Genomic DNA, 24,101 nt, shown 5'->3' with positions numbered 1-24,101 from the left:
TAATGAGCATAACTTCCCCAAGTTAACAGAATAAAGGCAAAGAACCATATGACCATCTCAGTAAATGAAGGATTTCTTATAGATTCAACCAGATTTATGATCAAGAATGTGCTTAGGGAGAGAGGATCCCACAACCCTCAGGAGAGAAGATCCACCAGCTGAGCACTTGCGAGATCCCTGTGTGAACTGACTGTGGCAGCAGAATCACAGGGGCCACAGCACTGAGACCATGAGAAGAAGCAGTGACTTTCTGGCTCATGGAAGGGCAAAATGGCATGTCTTGGAGAGGAGCCTGGCTGGTAGAATATGATGCCATTTGGGCATTTATTGGCACAAAGGAGGTTGCTGGGACTTATGTTGGCTTGGGAGAAGCCAAGGGAGAGCATGGCTGAGAAGAGGCTCTGCTATGGACCAAAGAACTGCATCCTCAGAACACTTGCTGATCCTGACTTGTGGTGCCTTCCCTAAAGAACCCCACAATTGGGAGTATTGAGTGTGAGTTGTGAGTGGCCGTAGTGGTGGATTATCGCATCCAGCAGAGTGCAGTGGGGAGATGGTTGGTGACAGGTATGGTTGGTTAAGAAGGATGAATGGTGGAGGCAGGTCTTCCCTCTGCCTTTTAGAACTCAGCGTGAGCTGGTGTGGAGTGGATTCTCCTCCCTGAGGTAGCTGTGGGAAGTTAGACATGGCTCCTGTGCCACACAAAAGGAAAAAGCTTAGTAAATGAGATTATTCAACCAAATAAAGAACACCTGTGTAAAATTGGCAACTAACATCATTCCTAAATTGTGAATACTTTTCTTTTAAGACAGGGAATAAAGTGAGTGTGCCCATAAAATTTCTTTTCAGGATTATGCTAGAGGTTCTAGCCATAGCAACAAGGAAAAACATCAAAACCTCAAACCCACTGCCAATAAGTTAATTCTACCTCATAACAACCCTAAAGGAGAGAGTGTAACTGCTCAAAAGTAGAACTATCTCAGGTTTCTGAGATAATGAATCGTTTTTAGGGACAAACAGCCTTCTAATTCTCCTGGGGAGCAACTGGTGGAATTAAATCTATGATTCTGCGGAACCCAACACTGAACTCACTACCCTACATGACTCCTTAAAGAAAGAAAAGACATGTAATTTGGAAAAGAATACGTAAAGTGCTAAAATATTTATTAACAAATAATATGATTATCTCAGCACCATGCAGTCAATGGCAACTCCCAGTGACTCCATGGAATGTAGAACTGGCCCTGTGGGTTTCTGAAACTGTAACTGTTGATGGGAGTAGAATGCCTGGTCTTTCTCCTGTGGAGCGGCTTGTGGCTTCTAGCAGCTAAAATGCATAAGCACCATGCCACCAAAAATATTGTGCGCTCTGTGTCTAGTAAGTGAATTACGCAAATGCATGGGATACCTGGTCAGTGTCAAAAATTTGGTTGTATTTGTATAATAGCAAAAAATAATTGTAAATTTGAATTTAAAATAATGTACTATATGAAGGTGAGTTAAAGCTTATTGCTACCAGGGCTTTCATTCATACATTCCAAGGAGTTTATTCCAAATAAAATGTGTCTAAAAATATATCTGTGGTGTCTGCACATAGATTTTCTTTAGGGTAAATTGGGAAGCCTCTTAGGAAAATGTCCAAACAAAATAGTGGATTCCCAGGGGATCTGATGAAATTAAATTCAAGGTAGAAAACTCAGCGCCTCCCATTTTTCTAGATTCATATTTTGTTGGTCCCTCTTCTGCCTATTGAAACAGAGATGTTTGCCACTGTCCCTTCTCTTTTGAGTCACACCACCTCAGAAAAGAGGGTCTTGAAGGCTGTGCTCTACATGTCATTAGGCTGACCCTGCACGGAGGGGAGCTCTTCCCCGGTTGTATTTGAGTTCGGTCGAGCCTGGGGAACTCATCTTCTGGCGTGACATTTGAAAATGTCACTTTGTTATTCACAAGGTTTTTCAGAGGACAATTCCTCACAAATGAACTTCTTCTTAGTCTGTTTTTAGTCTAAAGCTCTGCTTAAGCTTGGCCACCATGGGTAATTTTGCTGGCATTTGAAATACCAGTTGCAAGCTTCTTTCATCACAGCAACATGCAGGCTACCAGAGGTGAGGGGTGGAATAAGGGTACAGGTGGATAAAGTACTATACATCTATGCCATATGGAAGGAGATCTGGTGGTGTAGTGGGAAGCTATTAGAAGGCCAGCAGTTAGAAACCACACACTGCTCCGAGGGAGAATTATGAGGCTTTCTACTCCCATAAAGATTAACTATCTCAGAAATGCCTACAGGAAGTTCTACTCTGTTCAATGGGTTCATCCTGATTTGGTATCGACTTGATAGAAGCGAGGGGTGTTTTTTGTTTGCTCTGTTTTGTTTATAGATACCCTATAGAGAAATTAAGTCTTGAAGAAGAGATGGAACTTCCAAATATTATTCTGGGTGAAATAAGTCCATTATAAAGCATACAGAAATTTTAGGACACCACTTGGAATAAGAAAATACACAGACACAGAAGATTATCAGTAGCTATAGTGTTCCTTTTGGATTACACCTCAACAAGGAAAAGAAAATTCCTCAGCACTGGACCGATAAGCCACATAAAGATGAATGGACAAAAGCTTGAAGTTGTCAAGGACTTAATTTTATTTAAATTAGTATTATTCCTGGTAGAGCGTGTTCAAGGGTAATGTAACCGAGAGGAATTACTAAAACCCAAATGAAGGCTGAGCATAATAGAGGGACAAGAGGAAAGTAAAAGGAAATAGAGGAAAGAGCTAGGAGGCAAAGGGCTTTGTAGAGGTCTAAATACAGGCATGAACATATGTAAATATATTTATATATGAGGATGGGGAAATAGATCTATGTATAAATATTTATAGGGTTAGTATTAAGGTAGCAGATGGACACTCAAGTACTCCCTCATTACAAGAGTACATTGTTCTATTAAACTGGCATTCCATGATGCTCACCTTCCTAACATGATCGCTGAAGACAAAGCGGGTGCATAAGCAAATGTGGTGAAGAAGTTGATGGAACCCAGCTATCAAATGATATAGTGTCTGGGGTCTTAAAGAGTTGAAGGTAAACAAATGGTCATCTAGCTCAGAAGCAACAAAGTCCACATGGAAGAAACACACCAGCCTGTGTGATCATGAGGTGTCAAAGGATCAGATATCAGGCATCAAAGAACAAAAAAGCATATCATTGTTAATGAGCGGGTGTACAGAATGGGGACCCAAAGCCCTTCTTTAGGCAACTGGACATCCCCTTCTGGAGGGGGTCTCAGGGAGGAGATGAGCCAGTTAAGGTGCAGAGTAGCAATGATGAAACATACAACTCTCCTCTAATTTCAAATGCTTCCCCTTCCCCACTATCATGATCCCAATTCTACCTTACAAATCTGACTAGACCTGTGGATGTACTCTGGTACAGATAGGAATTGGAAACACAGGGAATCCAGGACATATGGTCCCTTCAGGGCCAGTGCTGAGATTGGTGATACCAGGAGGGTGTAGGGAGGGTGGCGTGGCAATGGGGAACTGATTATAAGAATCTATATATAACCTCTTCCCTTGGGACGGACAACAGAAAAGTGGGCGAACGGAGATGTCAAACAGTGTAAGATATGACAAAATAATAATTTATGAATTATCAAGGGTTCGTGAGGGTGCAGGGAGAGAGGGGAGAAAATCAGGAGCTGATGCCAAGGGCTTAATTGTAGAGTGAATGTTTTGAGAATGATGAGGGCAATGAATGTACAAATGTGCTTTACACAATTGATGTATGTATGGATTGTGATAAGAGTTGTATAAACCCCACCAAAATTATTTTAAAATCAGTAATTATTATCCAGTGAGGCGGCCGTCAAAAGATTTAAAACAAATGATCGCTTTTGGCAAATCTGCCATGAAGGAACTTTTTAAGTGTTAAAAAGCAAAGCTATAACTTCTAGGACTAAGGTGTGTATGACTGATGCAATGGTGTATTCAATCACTGAACACACTTGGAAAAACTAGGGAATGAATGAGTTAGAAGACCAATTGGTGCCTTTGAAAGAGGATGCTAGAGAAGAATATTATATGTAGGGCTGCCTGAAAAAAAAATCCATCTTGAAAGAAGTACAGCCACGTTGTTTCTTAGAAGTGTAGATGGCAAGACTGTATCTCAGGTATTTGGGACATATTTTCAGGAGGGACCAGTCCCTGGAACAGTATGCTTGGCAAATGAGGACAATCAGTGAAAGAGAAGACCTTTAATGAGGTGGATTGACCCAGTATGTACAACACGGGCTCAAACATAATGATTCTGAGGACGGGGCAAAGTGGGCAGTATTTCCTTCATGTACAACAGCATAGGTCACTGTGAGGTAGAACGAGCTCAATGGGATCTAATAACAATTGGTACACAAAGTATAATTTGAGTAGCTTGCTAACATTTTCATTACTATTTCAGATATAGACTAAGTATAATCCAGAGTGCAATTAAATACCTATATTTTAGAAAATAAAATTCTGTTTTAGGATAAATCCATTTTAAACTGCCAGCTGTTATAACGAATAGTTCTTTACAATTTCCCTGCAATTGTGTATTAAACTTGAGTATTTATCCTCAAAGTTATTTTAAGAGTTACCCTGCTGATGCTCTTTCATAGAGATTCTCCACACATTAGTGATTTCGTATGTTTGTGTTCTATACATAGTGGTATGTCATTAATAACCTCCATCCTAATGACTTTTATCATTGCTTACTCCAAAGTTATTTTAATCTGTTTTTGAGCCAATTACTGAAAATTTTGTTTGACATCTGTGTGGCTCATTTTAAACTTTCCTCATAATGCATGATGTTTCCTATGACAGCCTTCTCTAGCACTGGATTTCTGATAAACCATTCATTATCAAATGTATTGATAATGTATCAAAGGTATTGCTTTTATGACCAAAAAATGAGGATATTAAACATCATCTGTGGATGTGTCAATAATAAGGCATTGCACTGACTGTGAGGACCAGCTGCTCTCTATATTGCTAAGAGAATTGCAACTCTCTCTGGTCTTTGGATAGACTAACTTTGCCTTCTTTGACTAAGATTTTACCATCCATAAAGAGTTTCAACCAATTATCATACTGAATCACAACCCTCTGTTTGAGAGCTTATTTTCAGAAATAAAATTAGCTCATTTTCTTTAACAAAAGGTAAACATATTAATAACACTAAACAACAGAAGTGGGAATCATGACAAAGTTTTGTTTTGTTCTGAACGTTATACTTATGAGTAAGATATACTTTGTCTGAACTGCATTCCATGTTGTATGCCTATAGATACTATTTTGTTTTTATTAAGGAGCTTTGATTTGCTGCTAAATCTTCTGTAAATGACACCCTAAGATCACCCATTACATAAAGGGCACTTACATATTGTCCTTGTTTTTCTATGAAATGTTAATGACCTTGCAGTGGTTTTTTAAAATCCTTTTATTGGGGGCTCGTACAACACTTATCACAATCCATCCATCCATCCATTGTGTCAAGCACGATTGTACATTTGTTTCCCTCATAATTCTCAAAACATTTGCTTTCTACTTGAATTTTTGGTATCAGCTCCTCATTTTCCCCTCCCTCCCTGCTCCTGCTCCCCCTTTCCTTATGAACTCTTGATAATTTATAAATTATTATTATTTTGTCATATCTTACACCATCTGACATCTCCCTTTATCCACTTCTTCAATGTCCATCCCCGTGTGAGGAGGCAATATGTAGAACTTTGTAATCTGTTTCCCCTTTCTCCCTCACCTTCCCTCCAGCCTCCCGGTATCATCACTCTCACCACTGGTCCTGAGATACTAATCTGTCCTAGGCTCCCTGTGTTTCCAGTTCCTTTCTGTACCAGTGTACATCCTCCGGTCCAGCCGGATTTGTAAGGTACAATTGGGATCATGATAGTGGGGAGAGGAAGCACTTAAGAACTAGAGAAAAATTGTATGTTTCATCATTGCTATACTACACCCTGACTGGCTCATCTCTTCTCTCTGGCCCTTCTGCAAGGGGATTCCCAATTTCCCACAGATGGGCCTTGGGTCCCCAATCCACACTGCCCCTCATTCACAATGCTATGATTTTTTTTTTTTTGGTCTTTGATGTCTGATACCTGATCCCCTTCACACCTTGTGATCTCAAGGGCTGGTGTGCTCTTCCTTGTGGGCTTTGTTGTTTCTCAGTTGCTACATGTCTACCTGGAAGGGATAGGCGGGAAAAACAAGGCAGAGGAGAGAACAATGGGATGACAGTTCTGGGGGCACATAAGAGATGGGAAGGCAGGGCAATGGAAGTGGGTGTTAACAAACCCAGGGACAAGAGAACAACAAATGAACCAAAATCAGTGGCAAGGAGGGTGTAGGAGGTCTGGCAAGACTGGATCAAGGACAATGTAATCTAGAAGAATTCCTGAAACCCAAATGATGGCTGAACATGATAGTGCTAGAAGAGAAAAGTACAAAGAAATAGAGGAAAGAACTAGGAGGCAGAGGGCACTTATAGAGATCTAAATACAGGCATATACAGATGTAAATATATTTATAAATGACAAGGGGAAATAGATTTATGTACATATATTTATAGGTTTAATATTAAGGAAACAGATGGACAGTGGGCCCCTACTCAAATACTCCCTCAACACAAGAACACTTTGTTCTAACAATGCGGCAGTCTGAAATGCTCACCTTCCTGGCAGGATCACTGAAGACAATGGGAGCACAAGCAAATGTAAAGAAAGCTGATGGTGCCCAGCTATCAAAAGATATAGCATCTGGGGTATTAAAGACCTGAAGATAAACAAGCAGCCATTTAGCTGAGAAACAACCAAACCCACATGGAAGAAGCACACTAGCCTTTCCGGAATCAATCGCTGAAGACAAAGTGGGTGCATAACAATAGATCTTTTTTACATAGTCAGCATCTCGCCTCTTTAAGGCTATTTTTAAATTCCAACTCCTAGTGCTCATCACTGGGTGGCAGTGTTAGACCTCTGTCTAATGTCACCAGTCTGAACATAGATCTTTCCTAGTTTATCTTAACGCTAGGACTATGGCTTTCTAATGTAAAAATGGGGAAAATAAAAAAACAAAACAAACAAAACACAGAGGGTGAATTGATACATTTGTATTTTAGTATTAGCAAAGAATATTGAACATACTATTGACTGCTAAAGAAAGTAATGAATTAAGTTGTTTTTAGTAAAATCAAGTCAAAATTGCATTTCACAAAATTGTCATAGTATGCTAAATATAACCTTGGGGAAATAAATAAACATGTGTTTCATTTATCCACATTTGCAAACATAATAGTATGGAAATTTGAGTAACATTTTGAAGAAGTAATGGGCCCTTTTGATAATATGATACCCTATAATGTAAATATTCAAATTATGTGATACAGGTTTAAAACCTTTATTTATATGTTTATATGCACATATATTTATATACACATAAGTATATATACAGACATGCATAAACACAAAATACCTAATTACCTAAATATATTTTGATTTGAGATCAGGATGTTTCCAATAGAATTCTTTGGGTTACAAATCACAGAACACTCAATGAAAAACTCCGACTAAAGCATTTATTAATTGACTAACATAAATTTAAACTTCAATGCTCTGATAAGCATCAGAGTTAGTTGATAAAATGTTTTAGTTTTTAAAATAAATGATCAAGGTATGCATGTAAAACGTTCAGCCTGAGAAAATTGAGAACAAAGTGTTTAAGAGACATCCTCTTGGATGGGCAAATAACCCTTTATGTTAGGGAAAATCATGAAAGTACCATATAGACTCTAATATAAGCTGACCCGAGTATAAGCCGAGGTACCCAATTATTACCTGGGAAACCAGAAAAACTGATTGACTCAAGTATAAGCCTAGGGTGGAAAATGAAGAAGCTATTGGTGAGTTTCAATAATCAAAACAAATGAAAATAAAATTACTAAAAATTGAGACATCAGTGGGGTAATGTATTTAAATATTTATTTTAAATAAAAAACATAAATAAAAAGACAAGTCATTTACCATTAATAAAACAGCGCAGTAAGTGGAAAATAGGTTCCACAAAAACAATAAGGCATCAACAATGATTCCCTGAGCTCAATCAGCCACTAAGCTAAAACGTAAAGAATTAAAATCCTTCAAAACTGGATTCCTCATCATCATCTGTATCCCAATGCAGAGCTTCAGCTGGTGTGAGGTCATCATAGACGCTGTGCTCACCGAGATCGCCGTCATCACCATCACTGCTGTCATTTTCATACAAAGCGCAGTCTTCACTGCCATCCATAGCATTACTAATACTACATTTCTGGAAGGCATGTCACACCATGTCTTCTGGAATGTCTTCCCATGCATCTCGAACTCATTTTGCAATTAACACTATGTCAGGCTTCATGATATTTCCTCCTTTTGTTAGTCGGGTTTGACCAGATGACATCCATTCATGCCACATCCTTTGCACATGGTCTTTAAAAGGCTTGTTCAAAGACACATGTCATAGGACGGCTCTGATTGGTTAGATGTGAGTAAACAAACATTCAAAGCCCTGCTGACACTGCAGGGCTCTGAATGAACAGCAGAGACACTGCAATCACCCTTGAGATAATGGCGCTCATCCCATTACCTGGGGGGGGGGGGAGGGTAGCGAGATTTTACAACTCGCTTGGTACCACTGACCCATGTATAAGCCGAACCCCATTTTTTCAGAACAATTTTTGTGCTGAAAATCTCGGCTTATACACCAGTATATAAGATAATTAGCTAATTTGGTTTGAGAGATAGATTATTATGGTTCAAGTTGACCTAAAGTCAGGCAACTTTCCTAGGTTGGCTCTGAGCATTAAGGTTATAGGGTATGGCCCCGCTAACAGTCAGTGTGAAGCCTTCCTCTGCTAGGAACATGGTCAGGCAAGGGAATCTGAACCTGGTTCTCCCTACATTTTGCCATAAATATTACTTTCCTTTTCCAAAGATTTCCTAAAACGAAATTAATAAAGTGATTTTTCCTTTTATTTTAGTATTTTTCCTTCATGTTGCAGACATTTCTCATTACTTGGTTGGTAGCTCAATTTTCTTGGCAAGAATCAAGCTGTTTTTCTCTAGGGATTGTTTGGTGGGGAAAAAAATCACCACTGAAAACACTGTAGAGAAGTAGTTATTTTTTTTGAATCTGTTCCAAATATTCTAACAATCTAAGGTATAATTAACTTGCATTGTCTGTCATTTAAAACAGTGATGATGTAAAAAGCCACAACTATGTCTGCACATATAAGTGGGAGAAATATTTCTGATAGAACTCAATAGGTTTGTGAAAACTCAAGTTCTTGTCCTGGCTGGAGACTCTCTTTTAGTAACATCTATTTCAATTGATATTTTCATTGTATGTGTGTTATTGTTGTTGACACATCCTTCATTGTTAGTAAGAATTTATTAAAGCTCCTAATTTTCTTAGCAATGTTTGGGGTTGTGAAGGCCTTCTTTTAAAGAGGAACTAAATGGCCTATGGATAGGCATTGCAAAATCAAAAGAATTCTACTCCTGTCTATGTGAAAAGTCAATTGCTAGCCAGGTAACAAAGCCTTTACCTTGTTCATTACAGAGCTTAATGTGTGAGTTTTAATCTAAAGACTCAGAGTAAAGGTTTTCTATGTTGCTTCATCATAAATGACTAAAAAGAGAAAAAAATTCAATTAACTATGTTCAGGGTTTTTATTTTTGCGTGTGCGTGTAGTTGTGTTAATAAATAATAAATCTGGGCAGGGTAGTTTCCATTAATTTGTTCAGTTTTATAGTTTAGTAAACTTTATTTTGCAGTAAACATGTCTCCCCCCAAACTGAGAATGTACAACTATATATTTGTATCATAAATATTGATGTTATTTTTAAGTGTCTTAATATTTTTGGCATACATTTGCTTATATCCACACTTATCTGAAAGCAAAACAACAACAACAACAACAACAAACCCCTGAGATAGTAGAAAAGCTGTGTGGCAGTATGAAATGTGTAGAAAATGAAATCTACTTCTAGGCTCTTTCATTATGCATTACTATGTATTCTATGGTTGCAGATAAATACATGAAGCCAACATTCATGAAAGAAGCACTCATTGTCAAGACCAAGAGTAAGACCCAAGGGCTGAGTTTTTGAAACTTCTGACAAAGAACACTCATTAAAAATGCATGTGGTATATTAAGACATAGCTAAAGTCTTAAATATATTTCTTGAGCATAATTCCATTTGTAAAATTTAGCTGAACAAAGTAGATGTCAGCCAGCCAAGAATTACAAAATTTGGTGACCTTTAGTATTTTGCCTTAATAAATGTTTCTCATGCATTTGCCAAATAACAAGATAAACATGTTATGCATTACAAATAAGTCAATAGATCTGTAATCTTGGCTCATGGGATTTGTAAATAACTTCAATGAATTTGAAATAGAAGATTTAAACTATATATTATTTATAGTGTGTCACGGTGTAAGGCATAAATGCCTCTTAGGTCTGGAAGCATAATATGTGTTTTAATGTGTGAATATTTAAGACAGCCACCATTTTAGTGTATCTATCAAAAGAAACTGATCAGGAAGCATCTTTCCTACTGCAACCTAGAAAGACTTATAAAATTTAAATTGTAATGAAGTATACAGTGTCTTTTTGTTACTGTTATTTTAATTTCTATTTTTAAAGCCATGTTACTTTAAAATATGTTCATCTTTCCTAGGAACGTTTTAATGATTGAAAGTCTATTAATATTATTTTTCATTTTTATAGTGTCAAAACGCTGGTGACTGAAACGATAGTGGATAGTTTACATATCTAATTTTTACATGTAAATAATTTAGCTGGACAATAGAAGATTTATCCCAGTGTAAACCAGCACTAATTGTTAAGAAGATTAAAGAAACTAGACTCAACAGAAAGTAAGTAGTTAAAAATAATTTGGTATACGCTATTATATCTCCTGCTTTTTCAACAGCTGGACCTTTATCTCTCTCTAGCTTAAAAATGATGTAATACCTGTATCACCCAGCCTAACAAAGTGCTCCTTGGAACTGGTTTCTATAGAGAAGCTCAAGAATGTGCCCATTTCCCACTCTCCTTGAAAACCCAATGGATGTAAATGAAGTCAGCTCATCATTATGTGAAGTTTAGTAATTCAACATTTTTTTCTAATATGAATAATCCTAAAGTGTATATGTATCACCTACTTATGTATCCATCTCTCATCTATCTATATACCTATCTATATATCTATCTGTTCTTCTCTCCCTCTTTTGAGTTTGTGTTTAATTATGGGGCTAGGAACTCTAACAAATCAATTTTTTTGTCTTTTTGCTTTTGAATTTTAAATTATCCCCCCTTTCCTTCCTCTTTATCTCTCCTCCTTTCTTTTCCTTTCCTGTCCTCTTCTTCTTCCTTTGTTTTTATGCCCCCTCAACCCCCACCTTTTCTCAGTTGGTCTCTGTTTATTTGTTATGGTTTCTAAGAAGCTGCCAAGTAAGTACAGGGATCTTTTGGAGGTTGAAACTAACAATCTTTCATTAAAAGAAATATTTTTGAAAAATATTTCTTAAAACTACTGTCCCTACTTATCACCTTCTTATTCCTATTGTTTCTTTATATTCATTTATCTGCCTCCCCATTTGATTCTTCACTTTTTTAATATTCTGATCCTGAGGTCTGGGTTTATGTGTGTTTAATTTATTTTACTGTATTTTGTTTGCTTCTTTTCAATAGACATACTATGATATAATGGATAATGTTTACAATGGCCACTTATATCTTATATCTGAAAATGGACCTAATATTATTTTATAAGTCACATACTCATTATTAAATTGACAAAATAATTCATATACTTTCTTGTGATCCACAGTTTATAGTGGAATATTCAGCAGTAGTAGATATCATCCATTGACCTTTATCAGGTGCCAAGGGTGAAAGATGTGACTTTCTACTCCTGTAAAGAGTCAGAAACCCACAGGGGCAGTTTTATCTTGTCCTATAGGGTCACTATGATTCAGCATCTATTCGTTGGCAATGAGTTTTGGATTTTAGTTTATTAGATGTCAGGAAGTGTTCTAGAACCTTTACATCTAATAAGGCATGCAAACAAAACAAAACAAACAAATGAACAACAAAGTAAGATATGTGTACATTAGTATCTTCATTTTATTAATTAGGAAATTGAAGCACAAAGGGGTTTAAGTTTATTGAGTTGCCCAAGGTCGCACAGACAGTGTGTGAAGCCGGTGGAATTCAAACACAGGCCCTGCTGCTGAGGAGTAGACGCTGTTCTTCACTGTTCTACCCCGTCTCGAGAGATGCCCCGGGTCTTCCACAGCTACACCCGGAGTAGGAAACGTTCATCATTATTTTGTCACTGCAACAATCAAATCCACTACTAGTGTTTTTAAAGTAGCAGTGATGAGCCTGAAAATGGTTGCTTAATTATATATAAAAACAGAAAACTTTATGTAAGCTAGGGTTTGAATGATAACATCACAGATAGTTGGACTGGGAAGAATTCTGGTGTGATCTACTTTAATCTATTTATTTCCCAATAAATGAACTGGGACAAAATTTTGAATAAATTAAAAAATGACCATTATTCCTAACTCCTTACATTGAGTTTGACTTTTCTCTTGAGTATGCTCCTTTTTGGAATCTTGACCATTCTCAGTGCTTCCAAACCAAGGAAAAAAACAAAGTACAACCCCTCCCCCTGACACACACACACACAAACAAAAACTACCCTCATTCCCATTGATTCAATTCTGACTCATGTCAGTCCTATCGGACAGAAATCTGCCTCTCAGGGTTCCTTGGGTAGATATGGGTAAGGAACTAGAAAATCTTTGATCTTCCTTCCATGGAGTGGCTAGTGGTTTCTAAATGCTAATGTTGCTGTTAGGAGCCCAACACATAAACCATAAAGCCATCATAGCTCATGCTCAGTGCATAAAAATAATACATAAATTTATATTCCACCATCATCTACCTCTCTTTATAGTGTTTCTTTTCTGCCCACCTCATACTCAGGTCATTCAACTAATTAGAAAAAATTGCCGAGTGCTAGAACATTAATTGTTCATTATAATGGGTCAGTTAAATTCAGTTCAAATTGCCTAAGATGTATTTGATATTGTAAAAGTACTCACCAGAAACATCACGAAAGTACTGATTCTATGACAATAGTATACAGAGTCTGTTAACAGATGTGAGATAGGCAAGAGAAAAGTGAAAGAATTTTGTGCCTTAATAAACTGATAGACAATGTGTGTCCAAATAATTGTGATGGGGATAATGTGCTAAAGATTTTGTAGTTATCTAATACATTTCACAGGGTAGTTTCTTCAAATTTAATGAGTCACAAAGACTAAATTAAATACGAAGAAGAAAGGACAGCACATTTAATAGGGTATTGTCACAATCAATAGTAAGTTATTTCTGAAGAGGGCTTATTTTTGGTGATACACACAGATCACATTGTGGATACTCACTGCTGATTTTATGACAACTTCAACTAAATGTTAAAGTGCTGCTTCAATGTAATTTATCTATTTAGAGTTGTATTTATCACCAGAATGTGTTCATTTAAACACAAATTCTTTCTTCTCTTTGTCATAAATGGCTTCTTTCCTTAGCACCAACTATTTTAAAAGTCAAGTATTGCATGAACTAATGGCTTTTAAGTATCTAACTGGTCTTTCCTGAAAAAATACTCGTTAAGATTTAGACATAGAGTATCTAGGTAAACTCAATCCAATCATCCAAGAATAAATAGAATTATCAAGGGAAGAAACAATGCAATTTTGGAAGACAAATTCAGTCAATTTTCTGAAATATTTATTATGTAGAAGCCCCTGCAGATTACTCAGTTGTGAGGAAGTGCTCCATGATATGACTGGCACATTCATAGTGGGCTTCATGATTCCATGATTACATTGCAGCTCTTCTCCTCCTGAGTTCCCATCACTGAAGCAGACCTTGTGCATGAGTAAATGAAGAACAATGTGACAGAATTTGTCCTCCTGGGACTCACTCGGGATCCTGAAGGCCAAAAGGCATTATTTGTCTTGTTTCTGCTCATCTACATTGTGACAATGGTGGGGAACCTGTTGATTGTCATGACTGTTTTTGCAAGTCCTTCCTTGGACTCCCCCATGTACTTCTTCCTTGCTTATCTGTCATTCATGGATGCTGTTTATTCTACTGCCGTTTCCCCAAAAATGATTGCAGACTTACTCTGTGATAAAAAGACAATTTCCTTCCCAGCCTGCATGGGCCAGCTCTTTATAGAACACTTATTTGGTGGTGCTGAAGTCTTTCTTCTGGTGGCAATGGCCTATGATCGCTATGTGGCCATCTGTAAGCCACTGCACTACATGACCATCATGAATCGACAAGTTTGCATCCTGTGGTTGATGGTGGCCTGGGTTGGAGGATTTTTGCACTCTATAGTTCAACTGCTCTTTGTGTATAGACTCCCCTTCTGTGGCCCCAATGTCATCGATCACTTCATTTGTGACATGTACCCCTTATTGGAACTTGCTTGCACTGACACCTACTTTGTGGGCCTCACTGTGGTTTTCAACGGTGGAGCCATCTGTATGGTCATCTTTATCCTTCTACTAATCTCCTACGGGGTCATCCTAAACTCCCTGAAGACGCACAGTCAAGAAGGGAGGCGCAAAGCCCTGTCGACCTGTAGCTCCCACATCACAGTGCTTGTCCTCTTCTTTGTCCCCTGTATTTTCATGTATGTTCGGCCAGTTTCCAACTTTCCCATTGATAAATCTGTGTCTGTGGTTTTTACCATGGTCACGCCTATGTTGAATCCTCTGATATACACCTTGAGAAATTCTGAGATGAAAAATGCCATAGAAAATCTCTGGAGGAAAAAGTTAATCAAAGGCAGAATAAGAATATGCACCCACAACGCAAATACCATTGCTAATGCTAACGCAACACACTTTGATAATACATTATCACAATGCAGCGCTTAGTTAGGTCAGTGGATGCTCTAGGAAGGCTTCTCTTTGTGCTTGTAAAGGCACTCCAAATGTAGGATAAACTATTCTTGAGGTTAGAATGAGTACAATGGAGAAATTCTAGAGGATTAAAAAAAGCTTCAGGTATTTTTCCTGTTATAAATAAAAATATAAAACTAAGCTTACATTGTAATCTTATTTTTACCAATATGCATAGAGATGAGACTTGAACAGTTTATTTTATTAAAAAACAGAATAAAACAAGTTACCTCAGAAATTTTTCTATTTGCCAGATTAATGAGGAAGTAGAACTTGAGTCTGGCGCTTTAGACGACTCGGCTATCCTGACACTTATGCCAGATTAATGAGAAAAAATAGACTAATATTCAGAAGAATTTCTGGAATCAAAAGAGTGGTTTAAAATATTTCCTATTCATTATTCTATTGGCATAATAATACTCTTTAGCTGCATTATGCACTTCTTGATTAATATTACTTCTATTTCACAATACTACCCAAAGTGATTTATTCATGTAATGATATACTCATCAAACTTCCAACAGCATTCTTTAATGGAATATAGAAAGTAACCACCATTTTGCATGGAAAGGATCCCACTACAGTCAGGTTATTCTAACAGCGACCTTATATAGAGAGAGTTTGCAAGTCTGTTCCATTTTTTTTTTCCAGGAGCAGATAGCCTGGCCTCATTTTTCTCCTGCAGGGAAGCTGGGGGATTGAACAATCGATCTTGCAGTTATAAGCCCCACTTATCTGACAGAACCACTAGAAGTACATATAGCTAAAGCATTTTTTAAGAATAAGAACAATGTAGGACATTTCACACTTAGCACAATTCTCAGAACCTAATCCATTGTTACAGCAGTCAAAAGGCCACAATTTAGACCAACGGTACAGAGTTAAGAATCCAGGAATAAATCTATCTGGCTCTGAAGAGCAGGTGTTTGAAAAAGGATCAAATCCATCAGATGAGGAAGAAAGTTTCTCTTTAACACATTGTGCTGGCAACACTTGATATCCATTTTCAGAAAAATAAAAGGAGGTCCATTTCTCACACCATCTATATAAATAAACCAAAAATGGATCAAATATATAAATTTCAAACTGCCAACTGTAAAGTTCATGGACGAAAATATAAGAACAAAGATGCTTCCAAGTATATGCTATAAATAGGCTATTAAACACAACTAACTATGCACAAACAGCAAAAGAGAAACTAGATAATGAGGAGCCACTAAACGTATATGCTCGCTCCTCAAAAGTCTTCAGCAAATGATTAAAGAGAGAACTTACATATTGAGAAAACTTTTTGGCAAACACATATCTAACATGAGATTAATCTAGAAAATATATGCAAAATGTCCACAGTATAAGAGAGAGAGAGAGAGCAATCCAATTAAAGGGCAATATAAAAGACACTTTACCAAAAAAAAAAAAATGCATTCTGGTGGCTAACAAGCACTTGAAAAATGCTAGTCATTAGAGAGATTCAAATAAAAACCTCAACGAGATACCCTCTCAGCCTATACTGATGAAAGGAAGATTGTAGTGAAACCGAAAATTTGATGTACTGCTGGTGAGATTTAAAATGGAACAATCACTACGGAAAATTCTATAGCACTTCTTTAAAAAGCTACAAGTAAAAACATCATGTACGCCAACAAATCCATTCTTGGGAAAATAGGTATATCTTAACGAATTAGGAGCCGTGGCATGAATAAACATAGGGATACCCACGTTCACTGCAGCATTATTCACAAAAGCAGGAATGTGGAAACATCGAGCTGCCCATCAACAGATGAATAAACTCTAGTACATGTATGCAAAGGAATGATAAACAATAAAAATTAATGCATCTAGGAAACAGCTCTCAACATGGATGAGTCTGGAGGACATTTTATACAGTGAAGTATGTCAACACAAAAAGCAAATATTATATAAACCCTTATTTTAAAAATAATTGATGTGGGAATCTGTGGACCCTCCAGGCTGCTTTCCCTTCTTAGCCAACAGGGATTCCCCAGTTCGATATCTGGGGGGGTCTCACCCTCCTTCTCCAGGGTTCTTTCCACGTGTTTTTTCATACCCAGTTGAGAACTCCCACACAGCTCTCATGAGGCCTTGTATGCTTTCCAGAAAGAGCATGTATTTTTGAGACTGTAGTACCTGAAACTATCCCTTTCTTTCATAAAAACTCGCATTACAATATATGCTTCTGCTGCATGAATTCTTTTAGTGCCGCAAACTAAGAACCCAGATACCCCAATACAGGAACCTAACAGAATGATAATGTATGTATTTGTTAGCGCTCTCGGGGGAGAGATGCACCTTGGTCCTTGACTCCACATGAGAAAGAATTCACGTGAAAACCTGGCTTGTGATCCAAAGGACTTTGCAGAGAACAGAAGCTGTTTCAGTTTCTTCAGTAAATGGAACACAAACCAGACAGTCTGTGTCACAGTGGCGGGACTGCAGCCTGGCTGCTCCAGACTTCAGCCCTGCTGAGCCATATTGTGTAGCAGCCCCTGGGAAAGAGAGAGAGAGAGCATCAGAGCAAAACCTCTGGTCTTTTCAGGGGCGCCTTTGGGAGGCGTGATGGACAATACTGGTCGACCCCATTGACTTGATCAAATTCACCAGGCTTAGATGGGCCAATCCAAGTGTACCACCCACCTAGATGTCCAACCCCTTCCTGGCCAGAAGCTCGAATCTCTGAGCATGCCCCAGTCCTTTTGCTAGCTACCTGACATATTAACTTCCAGTGAATAATATTTTAAAAAGGAAAAACAAATAGGTTACCAGGGATGGAAAGAGGGAAGGTTAACCTAAGGTGATAGTAGATGTGTTAATTCTGGTGAAGGGAAAGGCAGCACACATGTGGAGAAATTTACAGTGTGACCAGGCAAAGGAAGACGCAGTGAGGCATATAAGAAAAAAGGCCAAATATAGTAAATGTTATAACATCCTGTAACAATAGTAATAACAAACAATAATTTGTGAGTAGATGTTCAACCCATGTGGGAGGTCCTATAGGATCACACCAGTTTTGACATTTAGAAATACTAGTAGAATTTACTAGGTATGGAAGATGATGCCTTCAGGACCAGATGTGAGTGGCGATACTGGGAGGGTAGAGGGAGAGCGGGTTGGAAAGAGGGAACCAATTACAAGGATCTACATGTGACCTCTTCCCTGGGGGATGGACAACAGAAAAGGGGGTGAAGGGAGACGTCGGACAGGTAAAGATATGACAAAATAATAATTTATAAATTATCAAGGGCTCATTGGGGGAGAGGGGAGCAGGGAGGGAGAGGGGGTGGGAAAGAGGACCTGATGCAAAGGGCTTAAGTGGAGAGCACATGCTTTGAGAATGATGAGGGCAATGAATGTACAAATGTGTTTTACACAATTGATGCATGTATGGATTGTGATGAGTTTCATGAGCCCCTAATAAAACGTTTTTTTTAAAAAAACATACAAATATCCAAACATGTTGTTGTTGGGTGACACTGAGTTGGTTCTGACTCTTAGTGAGCCTTTTCACACCAGAAGAAAATACTGTCAGGTGCTGTCAAGCTCACAGACCCCATTGTTTGTAGACACTGTCAGTCCATTTTGTCAAGGGCCTCCCACTTTTTGCTGCCCTTCTACTTTACCAAGCATGATGTCCTTCTCCATTGATTGATCTCTCATGATAACAGATCTACAATACGTGAGATGAAGTTTCTCCACCCTAATCCCTAAGGAGCATTTTGGGGTTACTTCTTCCAAGATAGCAACCCCATGTGCAATAAAAGGAAACTCTCTCTGCTCCTATGATATCCTCACAACCATTGCAATACTTGAGACTGTTGTTGCAGTCATTGTGTCAATCCATAACTTGGAGTCTTCCTCTTTTTTATTTGCCTCTATTGACTGAATCTGATGTCATTTTCAAGGGACTGGTCTCTCCTGAGATTATGTCCAAATTATGGAACAGCTTTGCCATCCTTCTTTTAGGAGAATTTCTCACACTAAAGCCCCTGTTCATACACAGTAAAACACAATTTAAAATATTTCTAATAGTTCCCCTTCAATAAGGAAGGTCATATTAGGCATCCGCACCTACCCACCCATCCGGCCCCCCAAAGAATCATGTTTCATCATAGCGGAACACTTGCTGGAGAAGAAAACCCTCAGCCCCCGTTATTCACCAAATCATCCATGAGTTTATCAGCTTCTTTTTTATTTGTGCTCACCCTTTCCCAGTGCCTCACTACGCTGCACTTGCCTGTTCTCTTTTTGAATGTTTCCAGCCAGTCATGGTTGGCTGTGAAAACCTGAGACAGCTCAGCACTTGCTCCTGCAACATTTTCATTAACTCACTATGGAGGCTGTTAGCCTTCCTGCATATCATTTTCTCTCATAGTCTATCACCATGGAGTTGTTTCTGATTTATCCAAATTAACAGGAACTTTTCACCCTCATTGATGGTCTGGGTTCTTGTTTTCATAGTTAATGATTTCATACCTTTCAATATATTTGCCGCTTTTGTCACATCCCTCTCACCCCAAATGTTGATCATGTTGACTTATCCATGCACTCAGCTGCCAAATAAGACAGGATTTCTTTTTTTAACTTTATCGTGGTTCTTACATTTTTCCTCTTGGCTTTATTGTTGGTTTCACTACCTTTCTTTGAGCCATGGTTATAATATTTTATGCCAATAAAGCACAAAACAATAATAAGAAGCACAAGACAGCATTGTTTTGACTGAAGTGTCACCCTTTAGTGTCAGTGGTGAGATGCCAAAGGAGACTTACTCTCAGTCTATAGAGGATTTTTTCAAGATGAATTTGCTGCTGGAATTTCAAGCGAAGTTATGAACACCAACCAGATTTTTTTTTCAAACGTTATGAGTAGTTCAAGTTTGGAGCTGTTCAACAACCGAGGTATCACTGCACTACATATTGGTTTCTTAGACAACTGACACTTAGTTTTCCACAGTTGTGGAGACTAAGTCTAGCATCAGGGCTATGGGTATCTTACTTCATTTGAAGCATCAAGGGAGAACTTGCTCTTTGCCTCTCTCTTAGCTTTTAGTTGCCCCCAGAGTTCCTGGGAGCCAACTACAACTTTGCATGATTTCTGTGCATCTTCTTCATAGATAAGAACAGAATGGTGACATAAAAAAATGTATACACACCCAATGAGAGGCTCGTGATTTTCATCAATTAAATGCTCAAAAAGATGAAAAAGGAAATCGCAGACTCAATAATCATCGTAGGTCACTTAAATATACCTTCTTCAAGAAAGAGAGGGTGCAGGGAAATAACCTTAATAAGGAAGCTACAGAAAACTCTACAATTCAGCAACTTGATCTAACAGAGATTTTTAGAGCTCTTCACCAAATAAAAAAAAAAAACACAATGTTTTTTTTCAAATGTACATAGCACATACTCAAAGATGCACTGCTTACTGGGACACAAATCGAGCCTGAGTAAATCTGAGCACATAGAGATCACTCAGACTTCTCTGTGGACAGCTACGCAATAAAGCTGGAAATCAACAAAAGGACATTTAAAATACAAGGACAAATATTTGGAAGATGAATTACTCTCTGCTGGAAAATGAGCGGGTAGTGGCCCAGATCAGAGATGAAATTAGGAAGTTTTTATAAACCAACGAGAATGAGATAATAGCATATCAAAACTTTGGGACACAGAAAAAAAAGTTATCAGAGTAGGCTTGATAGTGATGAATGCACACATGAAGAAGGAAGAGAGACTTATGATTGATAAGCTGTCATAAAGTCTCCAGAAATTATAAGTCAACAGAATAATCTGACTAATAGGAAAAGGAAAGACATAATAAAAGACTAATAAAAATAATTTTAAAATCAAGGCAGAGATAAATTAGTGGGAAAACAAAAAAGAATGCAAAAATACATGGAGCAAATATGCTGGTTCTTTGAAAGGATTAACAGAATTGATAGACTATTGTCAAACCTAACCAAAGAAGGAAAGGAACAAACATCAATACCCAGGATGAGCGATGAAATTGGGGAAATTACAACAGACCCTAGATAAATTGTCCAATCGAATACAAAAGTATATAAAATGAATAATTCCTTATGACCAAGTGGGATTCATTTCTGGGATGCAGATATGGTTCAAAATCAGAAAGTCCATCAAAATTATTTGCCACATTGACAAGAAAAAAGATAAGAACCACATGATAATATCAACGGATGTAGAAAAGGCATTTGACAACATGCAATAACCATACCTGTTAAAGACACTCAAGATGATAGGACTGGAAGGAAAATTCTCAATATAATAAAATCCATATATGAAAAACCAACAGGCAATGTAGTAGACAATGGGAAAAGATTACTTCATTCCCACTGAAAAAGGGGACCAGACAAGTGTGCCCTGCCTTGTCCCCTCTTTTATTCAATATCATACTGGAAGTCTTAGCTACTAGCATAAGGCAAAGCAAAGAGATTAAAGGAATTCATCTGGGGAAAGAAGAGGTGAGGCTATTGTAACTCACAGATGATATGATTTGTTTATTAAAAACCCCAAAAGCTCTGTAAGAAGAGTGCTGGAAGTGTTAGAAGAACATGGCAGTGGTAGGATAGACGATAAATAAGCAGAAGTCTGTTGGATTGTTATATACATCAGATGAGCTCACAAAACAAAAGATCATAAAAGTAGTACCCTTCACAATAGACAAACACAAATATTAATATCTAGGGATATATCTACCCAAAGAAATAAAATATTTGTATGAGGAAAACTATTGAACAATATTACAAGAAACCAAAAGGGACCTCCATTAGTGGAAGAATATCCCTTGCTCATGGATCAGAAGACTCAATATCATAAAGATGTCAATCCTACTCAAGGCATATAAATTTAACCCTAGCCCACTACAAATACCAACATCTTTTTCTTAAGAAATTCCAAAGATTGACTACCAACTTCATGTGAAGAGGGAAGAAGCCCACACGCTGAGGACAAATGTGTGCGTAAGCAAGTGTGGTGAAGAAGGCCAATGGTGCCTGGCTATTGAGAGATATAGCACATGGGGTCTTAAAGGCTTGAAGGTAAACAAGTGGCCATCTACCCCAGAAGCAACAAAGCCCACGTGGAGGAAGCACACATGCCTATGTGATCATGAGGTGAGGTAGTTAGTTTATTGTGCCAACCTTGCTGATAAACACATGTGGGATTAATTGAAGGGCGGCGAGATAAATGGCTCGGCTATTCTCACCTCTCTTGTCTCTTGCTCTTTGATCTTCAGACCAGTGTGTGACTGCCTTGATTGTTCTGTGCCTCAATTTTCAAGCTACACTACCTGTGGGGCACCTAACCTGTGGACTGTGTTGCTGTAATTTGAGGTACCTTCAAGACCTTCTTTGCTACGCCACTGGAATTTACATCTTTTGACTGGGGACAGTTGGACCCTGTCATCTGGCTGACTATTGGTGACCTGCCTTGCTGTTTGCTGCCTGTGGCCGGATAGCCTGAACTTCTCTACAGAGGACTACCCAGCGGCCCTCAACACTTTTCAGACTGCCAGTGTCTCATCACTCACTCATGGGAGTGAGGTGCACTGAGCCATTTGTACTGCTTTATAATGTTATTAGCTGTTTATTTCTTATGTTATATATGTATAAATATATATATGTATAATTATTAGCGTTCTGATGATTTTATTTCTAACACATGAGTTGTCAAAGGGATCAGGTATCAAGCACTGAAGAATAAAATATCATATCATCATGAATGAGGGTGAATGCAGGATGGGGACCCAAGGCCCATCTGTAGGCAACTGGACATCCCTTTGCAGATGGGTAGCAGGGAGGAGACAAGTTAGTCGGGGTGCAGTGTAGCATTGATGAAACACACAAATTTCATCTAGTTCTTAAATGCTTCCCCCACACCACTACCATGATCCCAATTCTACCTTACAAACCTGGCTAGACCAGAAGATGTACACTGGTGCAGATAGGAACTGGAAACACAGGGAATCCAGGACAAATGAACTCCTCAGGTCCAGTGGTAAGAGTGGTAATACTGGGAGGGTGTAGGAAAGGTGGGGTAGAAAGGGGGAGCCAATTACAGGGATCTACATATAAACCTCCTTCCTGGGGAATGGACAACATAAAAGTGGGTATAGGGCAGTGTAAGATGTGAAAAATAATAATAATTTATAAATTATAAAAGGTTCATGAGGGAGAGGGGAATGGGGAGGGAGGAAAAAAATGAAGAGCTAATACCAAGGGCTCAAGTGGGAAAAAAATGTTTTGAGAATGATGAGGGCAGCAACTATCCAAATGTGCTTGACACAATGCATGTATATATGGCTTATGATAAGAGTTGTATGAGCCCCCAATAAAATGATTTAAATTTTAAAAAAAGACGGACAAAGTAGGATATCTTGCTTTACCTGACTTTATACAGTCATTGTTGTCAAAACAGCATCGTACTGGTATAACAAAAGATAAATAGAAGATTCAGAAATAAAAAATATCAGCATCACAACTGATCTTCAATAAGTGACCAAAAATTATCACATGGGAAGCAGACACCCTGTTCAACAAGTGGTGCTGGAGAAATTGATATCTACCTGCAAAAAATGAAGCAAGACCTTCACCTCACTCCATTCACAAGAATAAACTCAAGGGGCGGGGCACAGATCTCAAGGTAGAAACCAAAAACTATTAGGGCCATTAATGAGGGAAGTGGGGCAAACCTAAGAACTGTGGCAGAGGGAATACAGAGGCTATTGGAAATAGGGAAATAGGGAAGAACCCAAACAAAGAGGAAGTGCAAATTGAGAAGTGGGATGACCTGAAGAAAAAACACCTATATACATTGAAAGATTTCGCAAAGAGAGTAATAAGAGAGCCCACAGACTGTGAAAACATCTTTAGGAATGATACATCAGACAAAGGGCTTAAATAAAATTTCCACTACTCTACTAACAAACAACAAGAAAAAAAATAGTCCACTGAGGAGGTGGGCAAAAGAGCTGAACAGAAATTTCAC

At 38.1% G+C, this 24,101-nt stretch overlaps 1 protein-coding gene across 1 annotated transcript; it reads left to right on the top strand.

Moving 5' to 3' along the window:
* The first annotated feature begins 14,052 nt into the window (after positions 1-14,052).
* LOC142445752 (olfactory receptor 4A5-like) lies at positions 14,053-15,008 on the top strand. The gene is given in 2 exon segments (XM_075547675.1): positions 14,053-14,932; positions 14,935-15,008. Coding segments are annotated over 2 exon segments (954 nt in total).
* Positions 15,009-24,101: the final 9,093 nt, after the last annotated feature.

The sequence above is a fragment of the Tenrec ecaudatus genome, chromosome 4 (genome assembly GCF_050624435.1).
Source record: "Tenrec ecaudatus isolate mTenEca1 chromosome 4, mTenEca1.hap1, whole genome shotgun sequence".
Lineage (NCBI taxonomy): Eukaryota > Metazoa > Chordata > Mammalia > Afrosoricida > Tenrecidae > Tenrec > Tenrec ecaudatus.
The sequence above is the reverse complement of the archived record's forward strand: the minus strand, read 5'-3'. Positions and strand labels throughout refer to the sequence as shown.